General features: G+C 50.0%; 5 protein-coding genes across 5 annotated transcripts; 2 read left to right on the forward strand and 3 right to left on the reverse strand.

The window, feature by feature from the left end:
* Positions 1 to 27: 27 nt before the first annotated feature.
* N7510_004211 (3,4-dihydroxy-2-butanone-4-phosphate synthase) lies at positions 28 to 955 on the reverse strand (the record flags this gene model as incomplete). Its single annotated transcript, XM_056976137.1, has 3 exons — positions 28 to 541; positions 667 to 838; positions 895 to 955. 3 exons carry the CDS (start codon positions 953 to 955, stop codon positions 28 to 30), a joined length of 747 nt encoding a protein of 248 aa, XP_056836093.1.
* Positions 956 to 1992: 1037 nt separating this feature from the next.
* N7510_004212 (uncharacterized protein) lies at positions 1993 to 2347 on the forward strand (the record flags this gene model as incomplete). The annotated part of the gene is made up of 2 exons (XM_056976138.1): positions 1993 to 2187; positions 2246 to 2347. The coding sequence occupies 2 exons, from the start codon at positions 1993 to 1995 to the stop codon at positions 2345 to 2347; spliced, it is 297 nt and encodes a 98-aa protein (XP_056836094.1).
* A 410-nt stretch (positions 2348 to 2757) lies between these two features.
* Positions 2758 to 4251, reverse strand: N7510_004213 (alpha-mannosyltransferase; the record flags this gene model as incomplete). The annotated part of the gene is made up of 1 exon (XM_056976139.1): positions 2758 to 4251. The coding sequence occupies one exon, from the start codon at positions 4249 to 4251 to the stop codon at positions 2758 to 2760; it is 1494 nt and encodes a 497-aa protein (XP_056836095.1).
* Positions 4252 to 4847: 596 nt separating this feature from the next.
* On the reverse strand, positions 4848 to 8920 carry N7510_004214 (MFS transporter; the record flags this gene model as incomplete). Its single annotated transcript, XM_056976140.1, has 9 exons — positions 4848 to 5079; positions 5138 to 5782; positions 5967 to 6595; positions 6645 to 6720; positions 6834 to 6853; positions 6909 to 6937; positions 7515 to 8617; positions 8670 to 8684; positions 8733 to 8920. 9 exons carry the CDS (start codon positions 8918 to 8920, stop codon positions 4848 to 4850), a joined length of 2937 nt encoding a protein of 978 aa, XP_056836096.1.
* Positions 8921 to 10007: 1087 nt separating this feature from the next.
* N7510_004215 (glycoside hydrolase) lies at positions 10008 to 11035 on the forward strand (the record flags this gene model as incomplete). Its single annotated transcript, XM_056976141.1, has 3 exons — positions 10008 to 10187; positions 10477 to 10634; positions 10711 to 11035. 3 exons carry the CDS (start codon positions 10008 to 10010, stop codon positions 11033 to 11035), a joined length of 663 nt encoding a protein of 220 aa, XP_056836097.1.
* Positions 11036 to 11610: the final 575 nt, after the last annotated feature.

Genomic DNA, 11610 nt, shown 5'->3' on the forward strand with positions numbered 1-11610 from the left:
TATCTGTCCATTGAATGGAAAAGGAGCCTAATGTCTCCGATTTATTCTTCCCTCCGTCGCATCCAAATACTTTACCAATTTGTCAATTGTGCATGTCTTAATTCCCCACCTCTTCCCAAATCTCAAGCACCCATCCCGGCGCATCATTCCATTATTCCCACCTACCTCCGGAATTCCTTCAACAATCTCTCCATCTTCAACAAGCTCCGCAATAACGCCCACAGGAGCCTTTCCGGCCAGCCGGCACAAATCCACTGCCGCCTCGGTGTGGCCCCTGCGCTGGCGCACGCCGCCGGGCTGAGCTTGAAGCGGGATGATGTGTCCTGGCCGTGTAAATGATTCGACGTGGGAGGTTGGTGAAGCCAGCGTACGGCATGTTAGAGCGCGATCTTCGGCGGAGATTCCTGTTGTGACAGAGTCGGCACTTGAGTCTATCGTGATTGTGTAGGCTGTTCCCTTTGGGTCGGCATTTTCAGTCACCATTTGGGGAAGAGCGAGGCGCATGGCAATCTCCGGGGCTATGGGGGCGCATATTAAGCCACTGGGTATTGTACATGTGTGTCAGTGATGATCGATAAATAATAAGAAAGGGCAATCGTCTTTGCCTGAGAACCTATTCCATCTGGATGATGGCCAAGAAGCAGTTGACTTGAAGGATTTTCTCACCTCGTGAAGCGGACCAGGAATGCCATCTGCGCAGGTGTGATCGACTCTGCGGCAATAATCAGGTCGGCTTCATTCTCTCGGTCTTCGTCATCGAGCACAATGACGAACTCCCCATTCTCTGCGTTGAGCCACAGGTCAACTGTTTTATACTGATTGCTCTCGGAAGTCCGCGCTTCATAGACGAAAGTGGCATATGAAAATATCCATTCAGAAGACACCGAAACTTACTAAAAGCTGCGATTGTATCTTCGATCAAGTCAAATCGGTATTCTGGGTCGGATATAGACATCTTGTCCAAGATAGATGGGGTTCCCTTGCCATGTATTAAATTCCGAGAGAGAAAGTGTAGGCAAGCGCAAAACGACATCCAAGGGTGTCACATAAGAGAAAGATATGATCAACATAGAGACTTCATCCGCATTCTGAGTTTTCCCATGCTCAATAACTTTGGACTATTCGCTCGCTTTGCAGGTAAACATTTTTCTCTCCGGGATTCTTCAGCCGGAATCCAAAGGATCGACATTGAAGTGGTCTATGGGAGCAAATAGTATTGGGGTCAGTATCAGTAATAGTAAGTCCTATTTCATGCTTTACCTAAATTTGAATCCTCGATGCGCCTGATATACGTGACAAGACCAACCGTTCGAGCTGTTAGCTATATCTGGCAATACTATTGATCCAATCACATTCCTTCGCGGACGAATGTCATTGCTGCCAAATACCCACGACACATGCCAATGGACTCTTCAACAAAGTTGTGAGGGGCCCATGAGCTCAACCTAGCGGCAGTCTAGCCTTTGGCCATGCTCAACTCCGAGACGGTTTCGAGACGAATGCATATGAAGGCAGGGTCCACTTGAAAGGGCTATGTGTGGCGGTACCGGCTTCTTTCTTTGTGGCCCTCCCCTCCTAATTGCTTCTTTTTCTCAGACAGTTTCCTTGTCCACGGTAATGTGTAGTTAACTAACTAATAAGCCCCGGCTTAACAATACCGTTTGGGAAGTCGACCTGAAGAAGATTTGTTAAGCTGACACAGACACTCTCATATGTATATCCACCATCTTAAGGCCATCGAAACAGCCCCGAGCGATAAATACCCAGCTCTATGATCACATCCATCATCGCTGCTCTGATTCTGGATTCCTGCCTCCAATTTAGATAGGTATCACCTGTTATACAGTCACCTTTATATAGTAGCCCGCGCCCGACAATGATTTCAATGACTCCAGCATGACATCATGTCCCGGTGCAACAACCGAGCTAAAAAATACAATGTCTGAGCAGGACAACGTGACCAGACGCTTCAATTCCCATCAGTCCAATACTATGGCCCCCAACAACGCCTACCACGGAGCCGGCCAGTCTAGCGTCGGCCATGCCGCATTTTACGAAGCCGGCGACCAGCGCAACGAGCCCCAGTCCGTCATCAACGAGCGCGAGCGCTACAAGGAGGGCAAATCCAGTACTTCGTACGATCGTAGTAATGAGGCGGAACTAAGCAAGAGTGATCCCACGAAGCCGGTGAGTTACTTTCTTTTACCCCTCTTAGCTCGACAGTTTCTAAATGTCATGCCTTCAGGCTCAATTGCACGGAAACAAGCCTTCCAGAGGCGCTGAGATCGATCGCGAGCTGCAGATGGAGGATGAGCAGCGACTGCGCGAGAAAGGTGTCATGAAATAGATGTTTTCCACTGTATTTCTTGTGTTTTTATCGAATGTCGTTCCTGCTAGGTGGTCGTCCAGTGTAGATGAGTCTGTATGTGATTGATTATGCATTATGTGCGGCATACCGAAGTTCGGTCGATATCTAACTAATGTACATGGAATTGGTCGTCAATTTTTGTGCAGTGCCTCTGAGAGAGAGGCGTGTCAGATCAAGAGAGATGTAGTGCCAACCAGCTGTGGCGGAGCGGGAGACCGGTAGGAGACCAGGTTGTCCACGAAGCGTCGTGAGATAACGCCAGTGATGTTCAGTTCGTCTGGTAAGGCGTATCGTTTGAAGACACTAAGTCGGGACTTCGGCCGGGATATAGTTGGGGAAGTCATTCAGACAATCCCCAAGTCCAGAAAGATGCACACTCGAGTCTGGAATCAACGGTCTGGGGTGAACTTCGGATCATCGTCATGAGGCTCGGCAAAGACATTGTTCCAGTAGATCTCAACCCTGTCGCAGATCCCCATCTTAGACTCCCATGTTCGGAAATCATTTTCGAGATTGCAGGCGACCCATTTAATCTCCTCCCAGTAAGCTCTCTCGACGTCGTACCCAAATCGTGCAACGACATCCTTGGGGGCTGTCCATGCTCGGCCGTCCGAGCCATCATCTTTCAATGTGGGAGCGGTTTCCCATCCCGTTCCAAAAACTTTGTCCCCTGGGTTGAATTTGGGGTAGTTTGCATGGATGAAGAAGATATGCGGAGCCGCGCCAGCGGCTGGGTCCTTCACGCGCCAGATTCCCTCGCTGGTCAAGGTATAGTCCTCGCGCGGATCCGACTGGGTCATGGCCGATCCAGAAAGCCCACCCTCAGGCTTGTTATGTCCGATAGCGCCCACCCGCTCGCTTACGGTGTAGAATGGTTCTCCCATGGCGGAAGCGGCCTGGATAAATGTTTCCTTGTCGCCTTCTCCAGGCCCTCCCTGTGATAAAAGCCGGAAGTAGTGCGAAGGGCCATAGAAGTTATAGTAGGCGGCAAGCAGCATGGACAGGAAATGCGTTCGTTTCGATACCAAAAATGCGCCGGTCTCCGATGATTGCCGAGCTGTCATGGGCGGGGCTTCCTGCCGAGAGATCTTGTAGTACAAGGGCGATGCGGAAGAGCGCCAGAAGTCTGGCCAGGTGACCAGACCGGAAGAAGTGAAAGGCTCTGAAGCCAGTAAGTCCTCTGGCTTGCCCAGTGGGAAACAGTCGGCATCCATCCACACGATCTCTTCAAAAGACGAGAACAGAACCGCAAAGATTTTGAGCTGGTAGTGTTCGATCACGTCGCTGCCCACGACGTCGGCCAAAACCATACACCGCGCGTTAAGCTTAGGCAGCACGTCGTTGCAAATCTTTTTCTCATATTCACTTGAGTCCTTCATATATAACTCGACAGGCAGTGTCGAACCTGCACGCCGGAGCATCCGCAGCGACGAAAGAAATACCGGAAGATAATTCTCACCCGCCGTTGACACCAGCCCTCGCTTCCCTGGGGTATGGACCGGCTTCAATTCTTTCCCGACATTTCGGATATCCTGAACAAAATTCGCATGGGCTTGTTCCATCGCTGCCTGATCTTCTTCGCTCATGTCGGTCAGACTGGGCCGGGGTTGCTCGTGGATAGCGTCGAAGTGCTCGGCGCCCGCATCGTCGATGTGTTGGGGAGAGGGGCAGTTGGGTGCATTTCGTTCGAGGAGCGGCTTGAAGGCTTTCCAGAAGGCGCTCTGTCGTTCTGCGAGAGGTACTTCGAAGGCCGTGCTGGGCACCACCGAGGCCGTGGTCGACGCGGTGGTCGGCGTCCAGTATAAGTAGACGGAGCTGACGAGGCATATGACAAGAAAAGTGAGAATGATGGACCTCGCCCGGCCGGGTCGAATGAGGCCCATTTTGCCAGAAGTTGGTCCAGTCCGGGGTGGTCCGAGGCGGCTTTTGCTGCCGTCGCGGCGGGTGCAGGGAGAGAGGCCAGCAGCGCACGGCCCGATCGTCTGAGATACAGGATACTATGTATGTTCAAAGAGTTAGGAAGGACCAGGCGATATGTGACAAGTGTGCGGGCAATCCTTCCACATGCGCCCTGGGCAGGAGGCGTTGTCTAGGGGAAAAATGAAGGGAAGGCGGCAATGACGACTTCCGGCCCCAAAGTCCTTGGCTGAGACGAGTTTGAAACACGAATCTATATAATTCTTGTCTATAAGTTATTTAGTAAATTATATATAAGAATACAATTGTATATCAGATAATTATGAAAATCACAACATTTTTTCTTTCCAACTTAAAAGAATGGTTTTGAATCCGCTTTACATTGCACTCTCGTCCTCCGGTCTGGTGGAAATCTGAAACAGCCGATCAGGAGTTTTTGAATAGGGGTTCGTTCCATATCAGAAATTCAGGTTAATTTGCGGGTAATCACAACTTTCTCTCGATGGTAAATTGTGGGCCAGATATGGCTCAGTGATCTATGCTCAAGACATTTCTTTGCTTATTATTTCTCCAACCCATTATCGTTCCAAGTTAGACTTAGCAGGGTTGATGCATTTCCGATGAGCTTGACACTCTCCATGACACTCGGCGAAGTCCCTCGACCAGGAATATGCATCCATTGGGTCAGTAATCCGTTCACATGTGGCCCGATCTCCACGCTGCGAGACGACATGAGTCGTCGTAAGGCGCTGACGCGGGATGCAGCTAGCATAATGAGTATGACTGACGCCATACTTTTTGATCATCACTCAATCAGTCGGTGACCTTCCAAAATTTCTTGGGAAAACTTACGAGAGCGAGCAGATCCACGTGTCCACCATGATCGTATGCTGCATACTTCGCAGATTCAGCGCATGCATGCAGCATGCTTCCAAACATGTTCGACATCCCTCATAAACGACCGGGGAGAAATGATCTCGAGAGTCACTGTTCGAAAGCGCCCACGTGAGATATGGTCTATAAATGACGCTTTTGCATGTTAGGTAACGCTGGCGCAGAAAGGCACCCTCTTGTGTGCGTGTTGGCTCTAGATCGACAGAAAACTGGAATGGGAATGGCAGTAAGTCCTTCCATTCCTCGAGTTGGTAGCCCAATTCTGAGACCACAGAGGGAAACTGGTGGTTGTCGAAGCCAACCCCCGTGTCCCTGGCGTAGAGAAGATCGTGCACACGATTTAGAAGTCGCCGCATGGATATGCATGCAAGGAAGTACAAAGAAGATTCCTCTTGGTCATTTTGAGATTCCTGGGTGCAATATTCGCCTGGTAAGGGAATGGAAGACTCAATACCTGCAATGCCGGTTTGGGGGAGTGCGGAGAGCTCGGCGAGATAGTCACTGTCGCAGCTGAATGAGTGGAACGTCCGAGAAGCGTAACCGCAAAACCACTGACCTCTCAAGAATATAGCAAGACCAAAAGATCCGGCGAAGACACTCCAGCTGTTCGGATGCCATTTCCGAGATGTTGTAGGATAAAAGCAGCCGACATTTGGTTGCCGCCGCACTCATAAATGACCAAGCTTGTAGGGGCCTCTGCAGGAAGGCAAAAGACAACCTTTCTCCCGATGCGTCAGAATGGCGAGGAATGAGCCAACGGGACCCACGACCCAAAGGGAAAACTTACCCGGTAAAGAACAGGCACTGTACTGCATCGGCCGTAAACTCAGCCTGCGCAAGATGAATCTTCTTATATGCGCTATCAAAGTACAGCTCACTCATTAGCCGCTGTTGGTTCCAGGCCTCTCCATAGTCTACTTTGAGGGTCTCCAGTTCCGAAAATAAAGACACAAGTTCACCCGCACACCCTAAAGCCATCACTAGCAAGGCCAGACATGACCGTGTTGTCTCTTCAAAGACACCGGAGGATATCTGCATTCGCAGCTCTCGCAGCGTCGCTTGAGTCATGGTAGGATACCAAAAATTGATGCTGCGCTCAAAGCTTCGCACCATTCTCTCGACCTCAAACTTTGTCATGTACGGCTGGATCGCAGATGGATGCTGAACCAGCGGCGCCCGGGTACTTTCCAGATGGAAAACAGAAAAGCCGCGGTCTTTAATTAGATTCCGGAACTCGGAAAATTGCGGCCACGACAATATAGATTCGGTCGTAGATGCGTGGAAAGCCGACAAGGTGGCATTGGAGATATGATCTGAGGGAATTTCGCTGTGGTAAGTATTGCTCACTGTGCTTGGTGAAATGACTGCGTGAGGAGAAGAGGTCTGAGATGGGATGTGGGCAGTAGGGGTCTGCGACTAGAAGCAAGTTAGAAAGCCAAAAGGCCATTCATGAAGGAAGACGAACTAGTTTAGACGATAATTCTCGCAAGAGATTCTCGGATCGGATGGCGGCATCCAGAATCAAGTCGCTTTTGCTTTTGCTGGAATTGGCAGTCAGTCAGGACTGCTGAAACGACCATTGAATGCCTCGTTACAAACTTGGCGGTCTCAGTTCCATAGACACATGTGATGGCCATCTGCGAACACGTCTCACACGGTCGACGGCCATCGCATCTAGTAACTACATGTTAGCCCGTCGAAAGTGAACTAGAAGAGTATAGATACTAACCTCACTTTTCGATGCCGACATGGGTCGCACTAGGAGTCCCGCATTAGTAGAGTGGCAAGGTATCAACAGGAAGTTAATACCGCGTAAGAAGTTCTTTTCCTTTTGCGACTATCGTCGCCGTTCTCAGAGGACATTCTTGGAGTGAGGAAAAAGTGAGAGATAACTTCCAAAATTATGGAGTGGGGACCCCGCATATTTTGTGAGCCCGTTGGATCCATGCACTGACTGGGCAGACTAACCTTCTTGGGTCCTATGGATCTGTGGATACACACATTTCTACTTAGGGAAATTTTAGTCGAGGGATTCCATCTAATAGTGATATTGATACTATAATGACATCTCATCACAACGATCAGACGTCCGCATGGTTATCTGAAATCTCCAATGTCTGCAGCACAGTAGTGATGTTACGTTTCTCCAAGCTCTTCTTCACCGGGTTTGGTGCGGCAAAAACCTCTTCAAGCTCCTCCAGAGTCCGGTCTTTGGTCTCCGGGAACCAGAAGTATATGATAACCGCCTCAATCAAGTCCCACCCCACGAAGACGGCGTAGAAATAATACTTGCACTTTTCAAACGCAGGGCCTGAACTGTAGGAGATGATCGCACTGCTGATGTTGGACATCAAGTTCCCGACGGCCGTGCCCTTGGCGCGAGTATTGGTAGTCAGCGTCTCTGCGATATACATGCTCTGCAATGGAGTCCAGCCGAAAGAGAAGACAATGCCGAAGAGATAGATGAACGCGAGAGAAGCATTGGCTGCGTTGGAATTGCTTTTGTTATCGTTCGACATCTTCGAAGTACCAATCATGATAGCAAAGGCAACTGAGCAGAACAGAAGCGAGTAGAGCATGAGCGGTCGGCGACCAATACGGTCTGTCATATTTGCACCCGCGACAGCGGCAAATAAACAAATGACAGGGTAAATGCCATTGAGCATCAATTGGGTGCTGACAGAATCAACCCCTGCATTTTTAGCCATCTCCGGAAGATAGTAGCCTGTGAGACTGTTGCCCGAGAGCTGACCAAAGCAAGCCATACCGATCACGCAAATTAGACGACGGCGAGCAGAGTGCGAATTGAAAAGCTCGCGGTATTCCCACCAGTTCTTGCTCGAGTCGTCGACCGTGACGGCAATCTGATGCTGCATCTCTTTGACCTGAAGCGTCACAATTGGGTGGTTGACATCACCCTCGCCGTGGTACCGTGCTAGGACTTGAACTGCGTCGTCCACTCGGTCCTGCGCCATGAGCCATCGGGGAGACTCGGGCAAGAACCACGTGCCAACCGCAACAATGACGGAGGACGCCAGCTGGCACCAGATTGGAATGCGAAATGAGTACGGGTTGTCGTAGCTCTCACATCCATAAACAATCCAACTAGCGATAATGGATCCAACATACCACATGCAGTTGTATAGACCTGTAAGGGTTCCACGCCAGATGGGATGCGCCATTTCCGAGACATAGCAGGGCGCGCTGACACAGCAAAAGCTCACGCCAAAGCCGAGAATGAAACGGCCAGCAAGGAACATTCCGTGGCTGACAGCCGGCGCCTGGATGCAGGTCCCGACAATGATAATGGCGGCTCCTGTGAACATGCCCTTGCGACGCCCGAACAGATCATTGACCGGGCCAGAGAGCAAGACAGCCGGAATAGAGCCGATGTTGTAGATGGCGAAGACCAGACCCGTGCTGGATGAGGCAGTTTTCCTAGTTGCCATAGTTAGAATTTGAATAGCCCGACAGACGTAGAAGAACTCACATGTGAAAATATGCCCTGTACGCGGTCATGTCATTGAGTCCCCCCATCAACGAGCCATCGTACCCGTTCAAGCAACCGCAGAGATACGCGATCAGCAAGCACCCGTACAAGCGAAACATACTGGCGGTCCACGGACTGTACTTGGTCGTCGTGACGGCCTCAGCAAGTTGGATCGCCTCGCTTGTTTCCTGCAGGTCCTGCTTCTCGGCGACAACCTCAGCGTGCTCATGGCCTGGCTTAGAGGCCTCCATGGTGATTTCTCGAACAGTGAATGAATTCGTACAAGCTTAGAGGAACTTTCCCAATATTGAGTCACGATTCAAAGTCGAGTGGATCTCTGGGGATCAGCGACGCATGGGATATTTATGGCCCATTGCATTGGAATTGAGTCTATACAGTAAACGGCACCCGGGGAAGTGCCCATGCTCTAGATCGGTTAGGGGTTGGATTTTGGGAATCTGAATCAAGAATTTTCGCGGTGGGATAAAGCCACCGGGTTTGGCTTCCCCGATTGGATTACAGGGGTCGAGGCCCAGGCACCTCAGGAGAATGCAGAAATACTCAAGTGGACCTTGGAATTTTGGCTCATGATGTGCAACTGTGGATTTCCCCAGACCACAGCAGTTTCCTCTGGCCTCTTCGGTTCCGACATCCCCGAGATGGTGGGGAATGTAAGCACTACCTCGTCTAGGGCTAGCTTATACCCCGCAAAAATGGCAAAACACGGGCAGTATGAACTTTCACTAGCGAGATCGTGTAATCTGTCAAGCCTCAGCCATCGCGGATAAATATTAATTGCTCTAGGGTTTCTGGCTAGACTAGGGGGAATTACGCACATCGCGATCAAGGATTACATGGGGGCAGGCGGGATGCGAAGTCGTCCATCTTCAAGTCACAGCTGCGCACGACCATTTGTTGCCTCCATTATAAATGCGCGCAATTTCTGTCTGCCCTTGGCAATTACAAGTTCCGTGGTAGCAAACATATAAAGTTGTTGATACGATCATGCACTTCGTGAGACTTTTGCTGTCGTCTGTTGTCGCACTTACATTGACAATTCAGTGCCATGCTTCAGCAAGTTTCCACCTCTATTACCAAAAGGAATTCGGTGATCCTAACTTCTCTAAGAGACAAGAAACATCCCCAAGGGTCCACAAGAACTCCAGAGAGTGGCCACATGCACCTTTCAGTAGCTATGGTCGATGTATACAAGATTCGCGGGGCGAGATAGTCACCTACGCCGGGGCCAATTGGCCTGGATCTCTCTTGACTATGGTGCCTGAAGGATTATAATATGCTTCGGTGGAATCTATTGCGGGTAAAATTGCCAGCTTAGGCATGAATGTCATCCGCCTAGCATGGGCCACGGAGATGATTGACGATATCTATACAACTGGACATGACATTGATCTGAAGGCATCGTTCGTCAAAGCCCTTGGGGAAGCCAATGGGACCAAGGTCTATCATCAAGTCCTAGCACATAACCCTCATTTCAATTCTGCAACTACACGACTGCAGGTGAGATTTCACATTCTGAAAACCAAAGGGGGTGTACTGAATCGAGTTTATTGACCCAAAGTTTTTGACGCCGTCGCTGCCGCTTGTGCCGAGCGTGGAATCCTCGTGCATCTGGATAATCACCAAGTCCAAGCGGGTTGGTGCTGTGACGAGACCGATGGGAATGGATGGTTCGGCGACACCCAGTTCAATGTGACGAATTGGATTCGTGGACTGAAATACATGGCGAAACACGTATGGAATAACTTTCTGTCACCGAATCATGACTCGATAAATTGATGCTGTGTAGGCTTCCTCTTGGCCCAATTTCGTCAGTCTCAGTTTGTATAATGAACTCCGCGAAACACCAGCACCCGGCTACGGCTGGCAGGAATGGTACGAGTACATGATTCCCGCAGCGGAAGCCGTCAATACTGTGAATCCCGATGCCCTAATTCTTCTTGTCCGGTCTCAATTACGACCTGGATATATCTGCTCTTGTCCTTGGCCAGAGTCTCGGTGGGGGCTACCGGTTTGATATTAGAGACTACAAGTTCGCAGATAAGTTGGGTTTCGAGCTCCACAATTACGAATTCGATCAAACGTTCTCCACCTGCGCAGAGCTAGAAGCAGATCTCAATGCGGACGGCTTTTCTGCGGTAAACATATCGGATAGCAGCGTGCAGAACAGACTGCCAGTGGTGCTGACAGAATTCGGCTTCGCTCCTGAGACGTACCTGCAGTTGTATTCTCAGTGTATCAAGGACTTCGTCACCAGCAACCACATTAGGTGGACCATGTGGGATGTCAGCGGCAGCTATTACACCCGACAAGGCATTCAGAACTACGATGAGACATGGGGTAAGTAGAATCTTAAAAAAAGATGATGTTGGAGACTAAAACAAGGCATCTTAGGTCTCCTCAACATGGATTGGACGGGTTGGAGACATGTGTCTCCGATCAAAAATTACTATTTACCCATGGTCAAGGCTTCTTTGAATTGGTAAAAACCTTGAACCGTATTTGGCTTATGGTCCATTACCGAGTCCCATAAGCCCATGAGATACAGGGCCATGCAGTTGCTAGTGTTGGCATGCAGTGAGCAATGGCTTATTTTCGACATGTAGTTCAGAATGTGACCTTTGTAGTAAATGGCTATAAAAAGCGGGTTCCCCGCTCTATCTGTCCCGGAATATCTCCACAATAGTCTGGGGTTGCATGGACAGGCAAAGCTCGGTCTCGATACCCGTGAAGATCCTCTTAGATAGACTTCGTGCGTGGACTTAGCGGCCCTAGCGCAAACTAGTAGCCATGCCGATCTTGGTCTCTCCGAAAAAGTTAGCAAGTCTGGGGATAAGTTTCTTTAACAACAAGAACTATTGGATGTGGCTTCCGTTTCCCTCTTTCCTGCTTGGCTACGGGTGAAAGCGGTTTATGGTAAGCG

This window comes from Penicillium lagena (assembly GCF_028827675.1).
Source record: "Penicillium lagena strain IBT 129212 chromosome Unknown utg000002l_segment0_segment0, whole genome shotgun sequence".
NCBI classification, from domain to species: Eukaryota; Fungi; Ascomycota; class Eurotiomycetes; order Eurotiales; family Aspergillaceae; genus Penicillium; species Penicillium lagena.